The 16,757-nt window shown below is 38.8% G+C and overlaps 1 protein-coding gene across 1 annotated transcript; it reads right to left on the reverse strand.

Moving 5' to 3' along the window:
• Window positions 1–10,051: 10,051 nt before the first annotated feature.
• Window positions 10,052–16,272, reverse strand: LOC113780447 (transcription initiation factor TFIID subunit 11-like). The gene is made up of 2 exons (XM_027326246.1): window positions 15,894–16,272; window positions 10,052–10,353 (listed from the first exon to the last, which is right to left on the reverse strand). The coding sequence occupies exons 1-2, from the start codon at window positions 16,270–16,272 to the stop codon at window positions 10,052–10,054; spliced, it is 681 nt and encodes a 226-aa protein (XP_027182047.1).
• Window positions 16,273–16,757: the final 485 nt, after the last annotated feature.

A 16,757-nucleotide genomic window follows, 5' to 3' on the forward strand; every position in this document is an offset into this window, starting at 1 on the left:
TTTATTTTTTAAACACACTACAATCGCCACTGAAAATAGTAAAATTCATACCAAAACACTACTTGTGATTTCGACAATCCAACATGGCCAAAATTAGTAGAATAATCCAATTTAATTCAACTCTTTATTTTTTTTCTTCTTTTTGCATTTTGTCAAACATTTAATATGCATATAAAAAAATTATTTCCTTTTCCTTAATCTAATTCATGTCATTTCACAAATTTCAGCAATACAAAACAACAATAAAAAAACAGCAAAAGCAAGATAAATTAAAACCAGAATACATCTAATATGCTAAAAAAATTAGAAAATACCTCAATGAGAGTGAAATTACCTTGACTGAAATTTCTCTGATACCTGTGAATGTGTTGGGAAAATATTAGGAGAGAAAAGGTTGAGAGAAGTTTTTTTTCTTTCTTCTCTGGCTTTTCTGTCTAGTTGTGAGAGGGAGAGAAATGAGGAGCCAGAGAGAGATTGAGTATATGCTGGAGCAAGGGTGGAGTTTTCTTTTTTCTTGCTTCCCTTTTTTTTTTTGTTTGTCCCGTCCCCAAAGAAAAGGCCGAGAGAGGTCTTAAAAGCAATCTTAGGAGCCCTTCTTTGCAATTTTTCTCTTGGATCCGTTGCCTCTTTTTTCTTTCCGTTGCTTCCTTCCTTTCTCTCTCGTGTGCTTTGGTCAAAGAGGTGATGGCCATCATGAGTCATCATGAAGGCTCATGATGACTCCTCTTTTTTTTTTAAATACAAAAACTAATTTTTTTTCTTTTGTTTATTTTTTATTTTTTTTATTTTTAAAACAAACCTGCAAATATAAGAAAAATGCACAATAAATTACAAGAAAATAAATAATTCATTAAATAGAAAAAATTTCAAGAAAACATTAAAATTTGGCAAAATTTTGGTGTCTACACATGCATAAAGGAAGTTCCAAGGTCAACGAAAAATCATGCTGTAAGGTTCGGGAACTGCATCACGCACTACTCTTTGACCAACATTTAGAAAATGATTTGGTCATGTCAATCTTTCAGGAAGCTGACAAGGAAACATTTTTAGCATCGCAAGCTGAAGGCCAATGATAAGCTGTCAACCAAGAAAAGAAAGCACCAGGACAACTTTAATCTTTCTTGAGCCTCATGCTGGAAGCTTCTCACATAGATATCGTGCTAATTTAATCCTCAAAGATAAATTTTGTCTCAAAAGTGGAGATATTTGGGATGTGTTTCTAATATTAACATCACTGAAATAGGCAAACATGGCTGTGAGGACTTGTAAAATTCCTTATATTTTTCTTAAACTTCCCTTTAATTTGGAATTTATTACTTTACAATAACTTTTCTACTCATTCACTTCCCCAATAGTTACAATTAATCATAGAATCAAGGGTTTCTTCTTTACTTTCATCGTTAAGATAAACTAGGATTTTTACGTCTTTTCGTAGTGTGAGTTATCGGTATGGAGTGTGTACTAAATTTGGTGATTAAGAGTAAGTTTTAGATACGAAAAAGTGTGTGATTAGAAGTAATAATAATAAGTTAGAGAATGGTAAGTGAAAACCATAGTACATGCGAGTTAGGGAAAAACGGTATGAACCGACGGGTACCGTTTGTTATCGAGTGAACACACCACTTGACCACCACTTCATTAACTTAATCTCATTGTTATTAGTGCATAAATATCAACCTTACTTAGCTCCTAATGGCCAAAAATTTTGACTAATAAAAACCAAGGAAAAGAAAAAATTTTGAGGAATGATCTTGTGGTGACACTTGGAGGTCATCCAACCATTTTTGACCCAAGCCAAGTCTTAGCTTTTTATCCTTTATTGGAGCTCCATTTCTGCCTCATTTGCTTCATTGTGGCTAAGACTTGAGGGAGAAAAACAAGAGAGAAAAATCACTTCATTCAATCTTGATTTCTAACTTAGTTGAGTGAAAACCGAAAATCTAAACCGATTAACCTCTTATTTGGGAACTTGGGAAGCTTGGTGTGCTAAAGGTTTGGAAGGAAAGGTTGAGGTTTCTCTTGCAAACATCTTTGGCAAGCTATTAAGGCTGTTTTTCCTTTTTCTTTCCCTTAATCTTGTTTAAGGTTGTATAGCAACTTATACTCTTGGCTAATGATGGTTATTTAAGTTGTTTTGATAGTTATGGTGGATTTTTGAGTTGTTCAGTTGTATTTCTTGTTGTTTAGATAGCATATGATGTCTATAAGCTTGGATAGGGAGTTGGGATGGTGGTTCAAGACATGAATGAGAATGTAAACCTTGAATTCATCAAATTTCCAGCTTTAAGAGTAAACAGCCCTGCTTCTGACCAGCTTCATTTGTCCTTGTTAGAGGCCGAATCAGGCTTAGATCAAAATATGAAAGTTGTAGGAAATGATGTTATATAGCGTCCTGTAAAATTTCACCTCAATTGGAGCACTGTAGCATGTGAAATGACTGAAATACCCCTAACTGCCAAATGTTCTTTTCAGCAGGCAGTTTTGAGATTTCCCATTTTTGGCTTCATTTTCCACTTTTATCCATATCAAATCAGCATTTGGCCAAAACATAAAAGTTTTAGCCCTATGTTTCAGATTTCCAACGCATCTGAAAACGCCTAAATCAGAATTGTGTAGCTTGAGTTATTGCAGTTTGAATCTAGTGCTGACAACCAGACTGACCATGAACTTCTGGTTCTGTAATCTGCAAATTCGACCTAGATCAACTATGAACTGGGTTGAGTCATCTTCATAAAAGTTATAACCCTTTGTCTTAGTTTTGAAACGGTATAAAGTGTACCCCAATCCGATAAACGTAGCTCTAGTTGTGACCAAAATACTATAAGATATCAAATCTGCTGTTTAGCTTTTTGTCTTCAAAACTGATTTCCGATTGTATTATTAGACTTGTGTTGTAATTGGATGATTTTGGAGCCTAATGGAAGGGCTATGTTGGTAACATTACTTGTGTGTGATTGTGGGGCTGAATTGAGAAAAACAATGAAGCCATAAATGGCTGGAAAATAGGTAAAGCCAAAAGGAGTGCTGCCCAAATTTTCACTTGAGGGTTAGGTAAATATGTTCGCGACTTGAGTAAGGATTTAAGGACGAATCTAACTTGAATTGTCTAGGTTATTCGAGTCCTCTTTTGTAGAGGTATATAAGCTAGAGTTCGGCCAAAACTTGTACCCTTGAAAACATGAAAGTAATGACTAATGGAAATACGTTTGCCTCGTCACTTCGACTCAACTGAAAATTTCAAGGTTTAATCGCTTCAACGTTTCAAAGTTTTAAGAGCGAGCATGAGTTTACAAATATTCTGCAAATAAGTTTCAATTACTTGATTCTCATTAAACGAAACGTTTAAGTTTCGAATCTTGATCGATTTTCAAAGCTCTTAAACGATGCTTTATCGCAAATTTGGACTCCAAACCAGGAGTACTACCTAGACGTGATCTGTAAAAACACTACATCTTTGGTGAGTGCTTCCAAATACCTGATTGAACTTGACACTTGTGTTTAATATGTGACCAATGTGATTATATGATATATGAGTGGATTGATAGGGCAAGAGTGTACTTTATCGCACTTGTCCTAAGGTGATTTGTTCTTGTTCATTGATTTCAATTGAAGTGATATACATGCATATGAGTTATATCTTGTCTGGAATTCCAGAAACCCTGTGGCTAGTTAATCGAATCGAGCCGGCAAGGGCTTGGTCGATTAGATAACGAACCCTGGGTAGTTAGTGTTGTCGAGTGGAGTGTTATCTCCTCGACTAATCGATATACTCGAGTATTACCACCAGTGTTTATCCTGGAGTTCGGGCCCAATAAGGGGTTTGGTTGGTGGACGGAGATTGGAGTTAAGTGGTGTACTACTGGACTAATTACCTTATTTGAAAGTTGACGGAGTGTCAACTACTATTTGATCAAGTTATGGTGGAACTGGTTTACCAAAGCAACTGTATCATTTTACGTGATATATTGAATATGAAATGTTGGCTGTACAAAGTGTATTGCTCATTTTCTTGACTTGTTATGCTCGCTATTTCACTATTATGTTACATTTACTGTTAATTAATGGTCAATTTGTTATTTGGAACATCACTGAGTTTTAGCTCACTCCGTTAGTTTTGTTTTCCTTACAGGGGGTACGAGCGAGACGCGAGATTTGTAAAGACTAGCGTACTCTAGTTGTTTTAAATTTTGAAATTGTACTCACGCTAGCACCCGACTAGAGTTGTTTGTACTTGAATTGTAAACACTTTAAAATCTTTTGGTATGTAGAGCCTTGTATCTGGATTGAGCATCAATGTATATATTAAGTTTGAACTTGTTGCGTTACTTATTTTCTTTGGATAAGTTATTTTGTCGAGTTTCGAGTGAGTGAGTTCTGGCGAGAGTTGGGCAGGCGACTCGCTAAATCCTAGGGTACGCCCTAGGGGGAGGTGGGGTTGTCACAGGTGGTGTCAGAGCCTAGATTTGAATTGATCTAGGTAGATTGAGTGATTTATACTTGATATTCCTTGGTTATAGCTTGGTTATGATAGGTTAGGGTTTAATACTTGCGAATAGACCTTTAGCCTCGATTTATATGTTTAACTTGCTTACTTTTGCAATGTTAATTGTAATGTAGGTTATGGAGGGTAAAGATGGGACTGGGGGTGCTGGGCCATCTCAGCCCGTACCTACCGACCATGTGCACCTTGAGGGGCCTATCTACTGTGTACTTACTTATCAGGAGCACCCTAGTGGACCTGTGTGTCGCTGGTCTTCGGCGCGAAAGATCCGACATTGCGACTGTTGGAAGGCTTACTCCTACCCCGATCAGGTAGTACTTGCAGTTGACGATGAGAGGAGACGATTGGATAACGCCAATCATAGGTGCCAGACGGAGATAGAGGGTCTCCAGGCAGTTATCCGAGAGCTTGAGGCTTCGGTTCTGGAGGAGCAAGAGTGGACTAATGCTTTCAAAGAGCAGGCTCAAGCGGCTAATGATCGCCTTGTTCAGGTAGTTGGAGACGTGAGAGACCGGACCGATCGTATCTTAACTGAGTGTGGGGCCCTAGTGAAGGGTGTGGCTCAGGACTTGGCCGGGAGGGTCAAGGGCCTACGGTCCCTAGTGATCCCTAGGAGGCTCCTGAGGAGGATCCTAAAGAGGACCCGGAGGAGGAGCCGGTTGCACCTGCAGAGTCGGTTGGGTCGGCATCTACCTAGATTCCTAGTTTAGGGTTTGAGGGATTTTTGTGAGGTAGTTAAGGACATAGTGGGATGACACGTCCCCTTTTGTTTTTGAATTTGACGTGTTAAGGTGGATGTAAATAGGGTTTGTTTTGTTCTATGTCCCTTGGCTAGTATAAGCCTTAAACCTTTGACTTAACTAGGTTGGCATGTATAGTACTTTTAACTTGTTATGTAACTTATTTTGTTATGTATATAAAGGAAATGTTTATTTTGAATGTGTTTTAGTGTCTCTGTTTTATGATTTGGAAATGTTTTATTTGAGCCATACCTTATTTTATTTGTATTTATATAATTGGTTAGTCAAGAATCATGAAAGGTAGAAGAAGTCAGGATCAGGGAGCTACTCGAGGGCGTGGCTCTAATCGTGGCCGTGGGGGTAGACAGGCATAGGAACCGGTGCGAGAACCGAGAGGGGAAAGAGAGGAAACAGTTGGACTGCAACCTGGACCTTGAGCGGAAGGGGGGATCAGGTGGCAACTGTGATTCAACAGATGACTAACATCCTTGCTCATTTGGTAGAGCAACAGGGTCAAACCCCTGTGAATCAATCTAAGGATCCTGAAATGGGGCAAGATAGGGCCCTAGAGAGATTTCAAAAGTTCTCTCCTCCTAAGTTCCTGGGAGGACCGGACCCTGAAGTAGCGGAGAGATGGTTAGAAATCATGATCAATATATTCGCCGCTCTAAATTATGCGGAGCATAGACAGGTGCAATTTGCTATTTTTCAATTTGAGGTCCAGCCAGGGCTTGGTGGAATATAGTTAGAGCTAAGTGGGGGAGAGAGGGAACCGCATGGACCTGGTTGAATTTCGTGCGGGAGTTTAACGAAAAATACCTCCCACCTATCGTCCAAGAGAAGAGAGAGGACGATTTTATTAAGCTCCGTCAGGAAACTTTAATTGTAGCTGAGTATGAGACCCAGTTTACGAAATTATCTAAATTTGCTCCCGAATTGATAGCTACGGAGCAAAGGAGGGTACGGAGGTTTGTGCAAGGGCTTAATGTAGAGATACATGAGGCATTGGTGGTGGCACAAATTAACACTTTTACGGAGGTTTTGGAGAAGGTCTAGGGAATAGAGATTGCCAGGGTAAAAGTGAGAAATTTTCATGCAAAACGGAGAGGGACGCCTGGTGGAAATCAACGGCCGACACAGAGTGAACGGAACATGCCACCTCCTAAACCGATCGTGGAGCTGGATGTGAAAGGTTTACGGGTACATCGAGGGGAGGTACTCCGAGAGGAGGCCAAAGTGGAAGAGGACAGGGAAGAGGTGTTCCACAGGGAGGCCAGACCTCTGCTTCCCGAGTATCGTGTGAATATTATGGGAAATCGAACCATACCGAAGATAACTGTTGGAGGAAAGCTCGAAAGTGTTTAAGGTGTGGAAGTATGGAGCACCAGATTGCTAATTGCCCACTAATCAGTGATGCTTAGTTAGCTGGCAAATCAAACGCAAAATCGACCAATGTAGGAGGGACCAGGTCAAGGGTGCCAGCCAGAGTATACTCGTTGGATCAGCAATCGGTACCTGAACCGATAGATGTAGTGGAAGGTACGATTCCTGTTTTCTATCGTTTAGCCAAAATTTTGATAGACCCTGGTGCAACCCATTCTTTTGTTAACCCCACATTTATGCTTGGAATTGATGTGAAAGTTGAAAGATTACCATATGACATAGAAGTAAAGACACCTACGGGTAACCAAACTTTGCTTGTCAATGAGGTGTATAGAAACTGCGACATTTGGATCGGTGAGCGAAAATTAGTAGTTGACCTCATAAGTCTAGCCATTAAGGGGTACGATGTTATTCTAGGCATGGATTGGCTAGCTAATTATCATGCCTGGATAGATTATCGTATGAAGGTAGTTGAGTTTTGCATACCGGGTGAGGCAACTCTAAAAATAGATGTGAGGGGTATCCTAGCCTCATCTACTCTTATTTCGGGAATTAGGGTTAGAAAATTGCTTAGTCATGGGGCACGGGGGTATCTAGCATTTCTAGTTAACACCCCAGGAAAGAAGATTAAACTAGAAGATATGCCGGTGATCAATGAATATCCAGACGTGTTCCCGGAGGAGTTGCCGTCATTGCCACCTGAAAGGGAGATTGAATTTAAAGTTGATCTAGCACTTGGAACTACTCCCATTTCAAAAACCCCAAATCGAATGGCACCCGCCGAACTTAAGGAGTTAAAATTTCAATTGCAAGACCTGTTAGAACGGGGATTCATACATGAGAGCGAGTCACGATGGGGCGCTCCAGTGCTATTTGTCAAAAAGAAGGACGGGAGTTTAAGATTATGCATTGATTATTGAGGATTGAATGCAGTAACCATTAAGAATAAATATCCTTTGCCCCACATCGATGAGTTGTTTGATCAATTACAAGGGGTTGTGATGTTCTCTAAGTTGGATCTCCGACAAGGGTATTATCAATTGAGAATTAGAAAGGTGAATGTGCCAAAAACGGCGTTTAACACTCGATATGGGTATTTTGAATTTGCGGTAATGCCTTTTGGCTTAACCAATGCCCCAGCGGCATTTATGGATCTAATGTATCGAGTGTTTTAACCCTATTTGAATAAATTCGTGGTGGTGTTTATTGATGATATTCTAGTGTATTCGAAGATAAGGGAGGATCATGAACAACACTTGAGAATCGTGTTACAAACCCTAAGAGAGCACCAGTTGTTTGCTAAATTTAGCAAGTGTGAATTTTGGTTAGAGAAAGTGGCGTTCCTAGGCCATATAATTTCAAAGGAGAGACTTACTATAGACCCGGCTAAAGTGGAAGCTGTAGTTAAATGGAAACAGCCAGAGAATCCTACTGAAATACGAAGTTTTTTGGGTCTAGCGAGGTACTACCGCTGGTTTATAAAGAATTTTTTGAGAATTGCGGGACCCCTAACTAATTTGACAAAGAAACAAGGAAAGTACATTTGGAATGTTAAGTGTGAGAATAGTTTTCAAGAGCTTAAAAAACAATTGACCATGGCTCCGGTGTTAGCTTTGCCAAATGGGAAGGATAGCTATACGGTATATATCGATGCTTCGAGAGAAGGGTTAGAGTGTGTTTTAATGCAAAATAGGAGTGTGATTGCCTACGCATCTCGGAAGTTAAAGTCTCATAAACAAAACTATCCAACCCATGACTTAGAACTTGCAGCGGTTGTGTTTGCTTTGAAAAAATGGCGGCATTATTTATACGGGGTGACATTTGAGGTATATACGGATCATAAGAGTCTTAAATACTTATTCTCTCAGAAAGAGCTAAATCTGAGACAACATCTGTAAGGATCGAAGACAACCTAAGAGGGGGGTGAATTAGGTGGTTTAAAAACTAGCCAAGATGTGAGTCACTTTTTCTCAAACTTGCCCTTTTTTTCTAAAAGACCTCACAAAGGAACAATTAATGAATAAGCAGAAGCAATTGTGAGTAGAAGAAATAAGCAGTTTATATTGCAGGACAGTAAGTAAAGAGATGGAATAGCAAACCAAGTTTCAAACTCGACTTGAGTTTGAATATCACTTTATATAGCAAACTTCTTCAAGTTGATCAACTTACAACCAATCTCTTGTGTACAAAGGAAGGATCACTTCTTCCTTGCCTCAAGTCTCACTTGATCAAGCAAGGAAATTTTATAATCACTCGGATAACCCTCACAAAACTACACTATTGAAGAAATTGAAACACACTGAAAAGCTTATTGAAAATTACACAACTAAGAGTACAAATCTTCTTTTTGGAGTATTCTCACACTTGAATCATTCAAGATCTGATGTAATCTCAATGTGCAAAAGTGATTCTGAAGTGGTTGACTATTTCTATTTATAAGAGACCAAAAATTACTCCAATAAATGCTGTTAACGGATAGAAGGCAGCTAAAGAGTCAACTAGCCGTTGGTGGTGTCTGACGTCCGGTAGGCAGATTTTTCACGTCCGATCACAGGTAATGAGTTGAAGAAATTTTTCTTGAAATGTTTAGGACGTCCGGTGCTTCAATATTTTGCGTCCGAAGTGTCGCACCGTTTGTAGGACGTCCGGTACTCAGGTATTGTTCGTCCGAACAAAGTCAATGAGTTTAGAGAGCTAGGTTCATTTGCTTTGGACGTCCGAGAGTGAGTTCCTTATGCGTCCGAAGTTGCTTGAAAATTGTCGGACGGCCGATGCAGACTTTTTGTGCGTCCGACACATGCTTCAACATTTGTTAGCCAGTTTTGCTCCAAATCTGAAAATATCTATTTTGGGGAATATTAGTGTCATCCATTTGTTTTGTCATCATCAAAAGATACGGACTGAGATGAACAATCTCCCCCTTTTTGATGATGACAAAACAATGGATGGAGCAAAAGAAATTTTAAGTACAGCTCATCCTTACACATACTCCCCCTTACATAATGCATCTACTTCTTTGCATCTCCCTTCAGCTCAGAAGAGGTTGACTCCCCCTCACATAGAAAGTTCAAATTCAATCCATTTTCCCCCCTTTTTGTCATCATTAAATCAACCATGGCCATATTAAATCAACCATGCTCAGCATTCATGCAACAAATCATGAGTCAACAAATCATAGGAATACCAAATTCATTACGGACCAACAGACACTCATCCATAATATTGTCCAACAATGTCAGACATTCATCCAAAAAACATAGGAATAACAAGTCACGAGTTCAAAGCACATAAAAATATCCAAATATTCTTACAAACCAGCAGTGAAAGAGAAAGTAGAGGTTTTAATACAAAACACATAAATTTTAAAACGCAAAGGATGCCAAGAACTAATTATGAACTACCATGAGGTGCATGTGCCTAGGGGTGCCTAAAATGTGATCTTGGAGGATCCAGACCTTCTTCTAGCCAGACGAAATTGAGCAGGGTCTTCTTCCTCAGTGTCCTCATCCTCATCATCGTCATTCTCTTCTTCAATTGCCGGAGCTTTTCCCTTGTCTTGTGGTTGAGAACTGGAGGCACGGTACTCTGGGGTGGCCTCAGTGGTTGGCTCAGTTCTAGGCTCCTTTCGGTGAGCATTTTCATTTTCAGGAGGAATGGGAGGTACAAGCAGATTCCTTTTGGCAAAAAAGGTAGCTTGTTGATCAGAAGTCATGGTCATCATCAAGCCACCTTCAAGAAGCAAGATATGTTATTTGAGATCCTCAAGCAGAGTGATGACCTCAAGGTTGGATGAAGGAAATTTAGAGGCTGATTTTCTGGGATGAATGGTGAAGAGTGTCACATACATTGACTGGTCACGAGGAGTCCTAGGGGTGACAGGGGTTTCATGAAGATTTTTTCTCTTGGACTTAGAGACAGTTTCTTTGTAGCACCAGTAACCCTCAAAAAATTTCAAATTTTTTCTCTCAAAATAAGCCTTTGAAAACACAGTTGATGCACTCTCTTTTGGGGATTTGCCAAAAAAAGGAATTTCAAAATGATTAAAAATAAGAGTCAGAAATTTTCCATAGAACAGTTTCCTACGGCTGTCAGAACTTATCTTGAGTAGAAACTTACATATTACAAAGTCAAAATCAATTCAAATTTTTTCCAGAAAACAGTAGAACAAGTAAAGTTCCATTTTATTTGCATCAGTTCGGTGGCCATTAGTGGGCACCAACAAGTTTGAAATTATGGTAAAAATAATCAGATTCTGAGGGCTCAGATCCTCCAATCTAGCCTCAGCAGGAGTATTAAAATGAGATTGAAAGTAGATCATTAATTTTGCAACATGAAAGTGATGGTATGCAGAGGAAAATTTCTCGTATGAAAAGAAGTTTGTAATTTTACCTTTAAAACCACTTTCAATTTTGATTTCTAAAACAGAGCTAACAATGTCAGGATTCAGTTCAATGTTAACAGAGTTGATGTGACAGCCCCACCTCCCCCTAAGGCGAACCAGAGGGTTCGGCGGGCCGCCTGCCCGACTCTCGCCGGGACTCAGTCGTTCACTAAAGTCCTCAAACGAATTACAAGAATAAACCTCAAATATACATCACATGGTCCACAAATATACATCCAAGTCTCCAATAATTACATGTCACAAATGCAGCGGAAACAATTCCCAACTATACATAAAATGATTCCAAATCCAAACTGTACAACATAAAGGCCATCCAATCACGCGCACAAGTACTACAAGCCTTCCTTCGCTTTGAACCCTGTGGAGGGGAATAAAATATTTTTGGGGTGAGTTAGAAGCTCAGCGAGTAACCAGAAAATCAGTAATCAAATCGATTTAACAATATTCCTTTTCAATGATGTCATAAATCAAATGATAAGTCCAGAAACAATTACAACATTTACAAAACATTAAATATGGAGTATCAATAATTCAAGAAACATGTACAATGGAAAGCGATAGTAACATTCATGAAAAGATACGTTCGTTCTCCTGTCATTTCCTTTTTTTTTTCATTTGAAATTGCATCATTTTCCACCAACCTCCACCAACCTACAAAGGTAATACTCGAGTATACCAAACGTTCACCCAGGTCCCTAATCGCCCGACCGAGTCCGTTTCTGGCTCGAGACGACCGGTAACAAGGGGCAATGGCCAGTTCAGCCCAAAAGGCTTACATTCATGCACAAGTAGCATTTAATCATTTATCATGAAAATTTCACATTGATTTAGGTCGAGTGCGATAAAATACACACTCGCCTAGAAAGCTCATTTTGGAAATCATTCAAAGCACGTAACACGTTATCAATCAATAATACAAGTCATGAAGTCAAGGAAATATATCAAACAAGGAACACTTTCATATAAGCACGCATGATATGCAAGAAAACAGTTCAAAAGTAGCTTTGGAAACAGTTCAAAAGTAAATAATGTAAGAAACATTTCACAAGTATTTTGGAAATAGTTTAGGGTCACTCACCTCCATGGCTCAGAAACCATCCATCATATATCATTGCCTTGCTCAAATCCGAGTCTTAGATCACAAACTCAATGCAAACAAATCCCTTCAAAGTTCGGACAGCACTTCCCCTAAATTTCTTTACTTTTCCAGCCATCAATGCTTCATTATTTCCTCAGCCAGTCCTAAAGGTACACACACAACAACAAGTTCATCTAATAGTCATTCAGCAAGTTCCAAGTAGTACTAGTACAAGTCAAGCTAGGGAAAAGTCCGGAAATGAAAGTTAAGCTCAAAACCAGAAAAAACAGTTTCGACGTCATTTTACGGTAATGGTACCAAAGGTACTACGAGTATCGGATGGAGGTTCATGACCCACCGTTTCGAAGCTAAGAACCAGGGCTACAACAATGTAGAAGGTCACTCAGTCCAAATCCCAGCACAACTAAGTCAAATATGCCAAATAACAAACCAGAACCGTAATTGCAGGTTTACAAATTACACTATGCTGTAATCAGTACAACTCAGTCTAAACAGGTCCAAATGCAGAAATTCCAAAGGCATATGGTAGCTAGGACATCAAGATATATTTCATCAGAAGACCTCAATACCCAAATCCAAAACAATTCCAGTCAAAACAACCCATTTCAGACACAGTTCTAACATCCTGATGAACCCAGAACAGCAATAGTAATTTCGGTTTATCTCATTCTAAACTACTCCAATTGACCTGAAATTTTACAGGCACCCTTAAAACATCAATACCTACAAATTTCATGTTTTGAGCTAAGGCCAATTCGGCCTCTATATATGACCTAAAAATTCGGACAGAATGTTCATCACAAAACCCTCACTTTTCAATTTTTGGTCCAAAACAGAAATTGGTTGCAATTAATCACTTTTTCCACCTCCTAGAGTCATTAAACATCATTTTCAATCATCATACATGACCCCATAATCATATTCATATGAAAACAGAAAAATCCCCAATAATTATAAAACTTCACCAATTCAACCAAAATCAAGATTTAATCCATAAAAGTGCATCTTATACCACCACCAATCATGAATTGAACATCATTAGAGGAAGGAGAGGGGTCCTTCACAACTCACCTTAGCAATACAATAGATAGAGCAACTAGTCACCTTAGCTTTCCAAACAACTCCACAAAACACCTCAAGACCACTTAGCAAAGAGATTTTATGGAATGATTTGGAGTTTTATTGGTTGGATTTGAAGATTGAGCAAGAAATAGAAGGAAGAAATTGAGAGCTTTTCTTTCTTTTCCTTTGAGAGAGAGCCGGCTATGAAGCTTTAGAAATAAGGATGATTTTTGGCAATTTTTTGATATTTATTTGGTAAAGGTAAAGGTAAAGTCAAAGACTTAATCTTATGGTGACACTTGTCACCTTTTGGTTCAAAACTTATCTTTTTGTCTCTCCAATACAAATATCTTAACACCTTGTAAAATAATATCACTAAATACAAAATTCCAAGAAGTTGTCAAAAATATATTGCGTTTACCGCACTTGCGGGTCCCACGTCCAAAATACGCTTTTAATTTCTCAAAAACTAACCGATACTAGAAAAATCATTTGAAAACTATTTTTGCTCATAAACTTTATCTGGGGAATTTTTCTAATAAAGAAAATGAAGAAAAGGCGGGCGATTAAATAAAATAAACCCTAGAAAATTAGAAAATTTTCGGGTTCTCACACTTATACTATTCGGGGCGTCACACTTGACACGATAAATGAGATCAGTATGTGATCTGTCTTTCCTAAGATTAGCAAAAAACTGATGGAGCATGTTAGGATAGTATGTGTTTGGAATGGTTAACAGATGGATCCATTTTTGGAATTCAAACAGGTTGAGAACGGGTTCAAGATCAAGCTTACGAAATTCGTAGGGAATTATGGTCCTCTGAGTGATGAAACCCTTCTGCGAAATGCATTCAAACCTGTCTCTGGCTTCATCGTCGATGAACTTGGGTAGAGGAGTGGGTTCAGTAGCAGTTTGAGTCTCAGGCTGCTCAGGCCGCTTTTTTTTCCACTATGCTGAGCAGATTGTGCAGCACTTTGGACACCAGACCTTGTCCTTGGTGATTTTCTGGTAGATGGTTCCTCATTTTGCTGATCCTCAACAGTTTTTTCTGTATTCTGCTGATCCCTAGAAGGATCATGGTACCAAAGGTACTACGAGTATCGGATGGAGGTTCATGACCCACCGTTTCGAAGCTAAGAACCAGGGCTACAACAATGTAGAAGGTCACTCAGTCCAAATCCCAGCACAACTAAGTCAAATATGCCAAATAACAAACCAGAACCGTAATTGCAGGTTTACAAATTACACTATGCTGTAATCAGTACAACTCAGTCTAAACAGGTCCAAATGCAGAAATTCCAAAGGCATATGGTAGCTAGGACATCAAGATATATTTCATCAGAAGACCTCAATACCCAAATCCAAAACAATTCCAGTCAAAACAACCCATTTCAGACACAGTTCTAACATCCTGATGAACCCAGAACAGCAATAGTAATTTCGGTTTATCTCATTCTAAACTACTCCAATTGACCTGAAATTTTACAGGCACCCTTAAAACATCAATACCTACAAATTTCATGTTTTGAGCTAAGGCCAATTCGGCCTCTATATATGACCTAAAAATTCGGACAGAATGTTCATCACAAAACCCTCACTTTTCAATTTTTGGTCCAAAACAGAAATTGGTTGCAATTAATCACTTTTTCCACCTCCTAGAGTCATTAAACATCATTTTCAATCATCATACATGACCCCATAATCATATTCATATGAAAACAGAAAAATCCCCAATAATTATAAAACTTCACCAATTCAACCAAAATCAAGATTTAATCCATAAAAGTGCATCTTATACCACCACCAATCATGAATTGAACATCATTAGAGGAAGGAGAGGGGTCCTTCACAACTCACCTTAGCAATACAATAGATAGAGCAACTAGTCACCTTAGCTTTCCAAACAACTCCACAAAACACCTCAAGACCACTTAGCAAAGAGATTTTATGGAATGATTTGGAGTTTTATTGGTTGGATTTGAAGATTGAGCAAGAAATAGAAGGAAGAAATTGAGAGCTTTTCTTTCTTTTCCTTTGAGAGAGAGCCGGCTATGAAGCTTTAGAAATAAGGATGATTTTTGGCAATTTTTTGATATTTATTTGGTAAAGGTAAAGGTAAAGTCAAAGACTTAATCTTATGGTGACACTTGTCACCTTTTGGTTCAAAACTTATCTTTTTGTCTCTCCAATACAAATATCTTAACACCTTGTAAAATAATATCACTAAATACAAAATTCCAAGAAGTTGTCAAAAATATATTGCGTTTACCGCACTTGCGGGTCCCACGTTCAAAATACGCTTTTAATTTCTCAAAAACTAACCGATACTAGAAAAATCATTTGAAAACTATTTTTGCTCATAAACTTTATCTGGGGAATTTTTCTAATAAAGAAAATGAAGAAAAGGCGGGCGATTAAATAAAATAAACCCTAGAAAATTAGAAAATTTTCGGGTTCTCACACTTATACTATTCGGGGCGTCACAGTTGACACGATAAATGAGATCAGTATGTGATCTGTCTTTCCTAAGATTAGCAAAAAACTGATGGAGCATGTTAGGATAGTATGTGTTTGGAATGGTTAACAGATGGATCCATTTTTGGAATTCAAACAGGTTGAGAACGGGTTCAAGATCAAGCTTACGAAATTCGTAGGGAATTATGGTCCTCTGAGTGATGAAACCCTTCTGCGAAATGCATTCAAACCTGTCTCTGGCTTCATCGTCGATGAACTTGGGTAGAGGAGTGGGTTCAGTAGCAGTTTGAGTCTCAGGCTGCTCAGGCCGCTTTTTTTTCCACTATGCTGAGCAGATTGTGCAGCACTTTGGACACCAGACCTTGTCCTTGGTGATTTTCTGGTAGATGGTTCCTCATTTTGCTGATCCTCAGCAGTTTTTTCTGTATTCTGCTGATCCCTAGAAGGATCAACAGTTTGCTTTTCCTTGGACTGAGCAATGCTCTTCCTTTTTGCAGTCCTTTTACCCTTCCTGGGTGATTTGGTGACAGTTACATCTGCATTGGTGGGCTGCGCTGGTTCCTCTTTGTTGTCACTCACTGGATGCTCCTCAGATTGCTGTTCCTCCATCTGCTCAATAGATGGTTCAGCAGATGGCTCTCTGGTCTGCACATTCTATTTTTTTCTTGCTGACTTTGTCGTTTTTCCACCACGATTTTCAGTTTTCTTCTTGGGTGATTTGATGGAAGGTTCAATGACTTGAACATCTTCATCCTCTTCATCATGCAGTTTGAAAGAGCGTTCGGCACTTACGGATCCCCCTCTGATCCTTACCATGATTGAAATGCAGTGGTGTTTGTGTTGTGTGATGTAATGCAAATGAGTATCAAACGGTGAAAGAGTTCAGTATTAACTACAGTGGATGCACAAATTGTCCACAGAGAGTGAGTTTTAGTGACTTAGGGTTTTGGGTAGAAATTGGGATTTATAGTGTAGTTGGCGGTTGGGGGGAAGATATGAAGTGCAATAAACACACAATAGGTGTGAGAAGGTGTCGGTCAGAGTAATTTGTTGGAACTTGTTCCAAAGAGAGGCGAATTTTGAATTTTGAACTG

This window comes from Coffea eugenioides, chromosome 8 (genome assembly GCF_003713205.1).
Source record: "Coffea eugenioides isolate CCC68of chromosome 8, Ceug_1.0, whole genome shotgun sequence".
In the NCBI taxonomy this organism is placed as follows: Eukaryota; Viridiplantae; Streptophyta; class Magnoliopsida; order Gentianales; family Rubiaceae; genus Coffea; species Coffea eugenioides.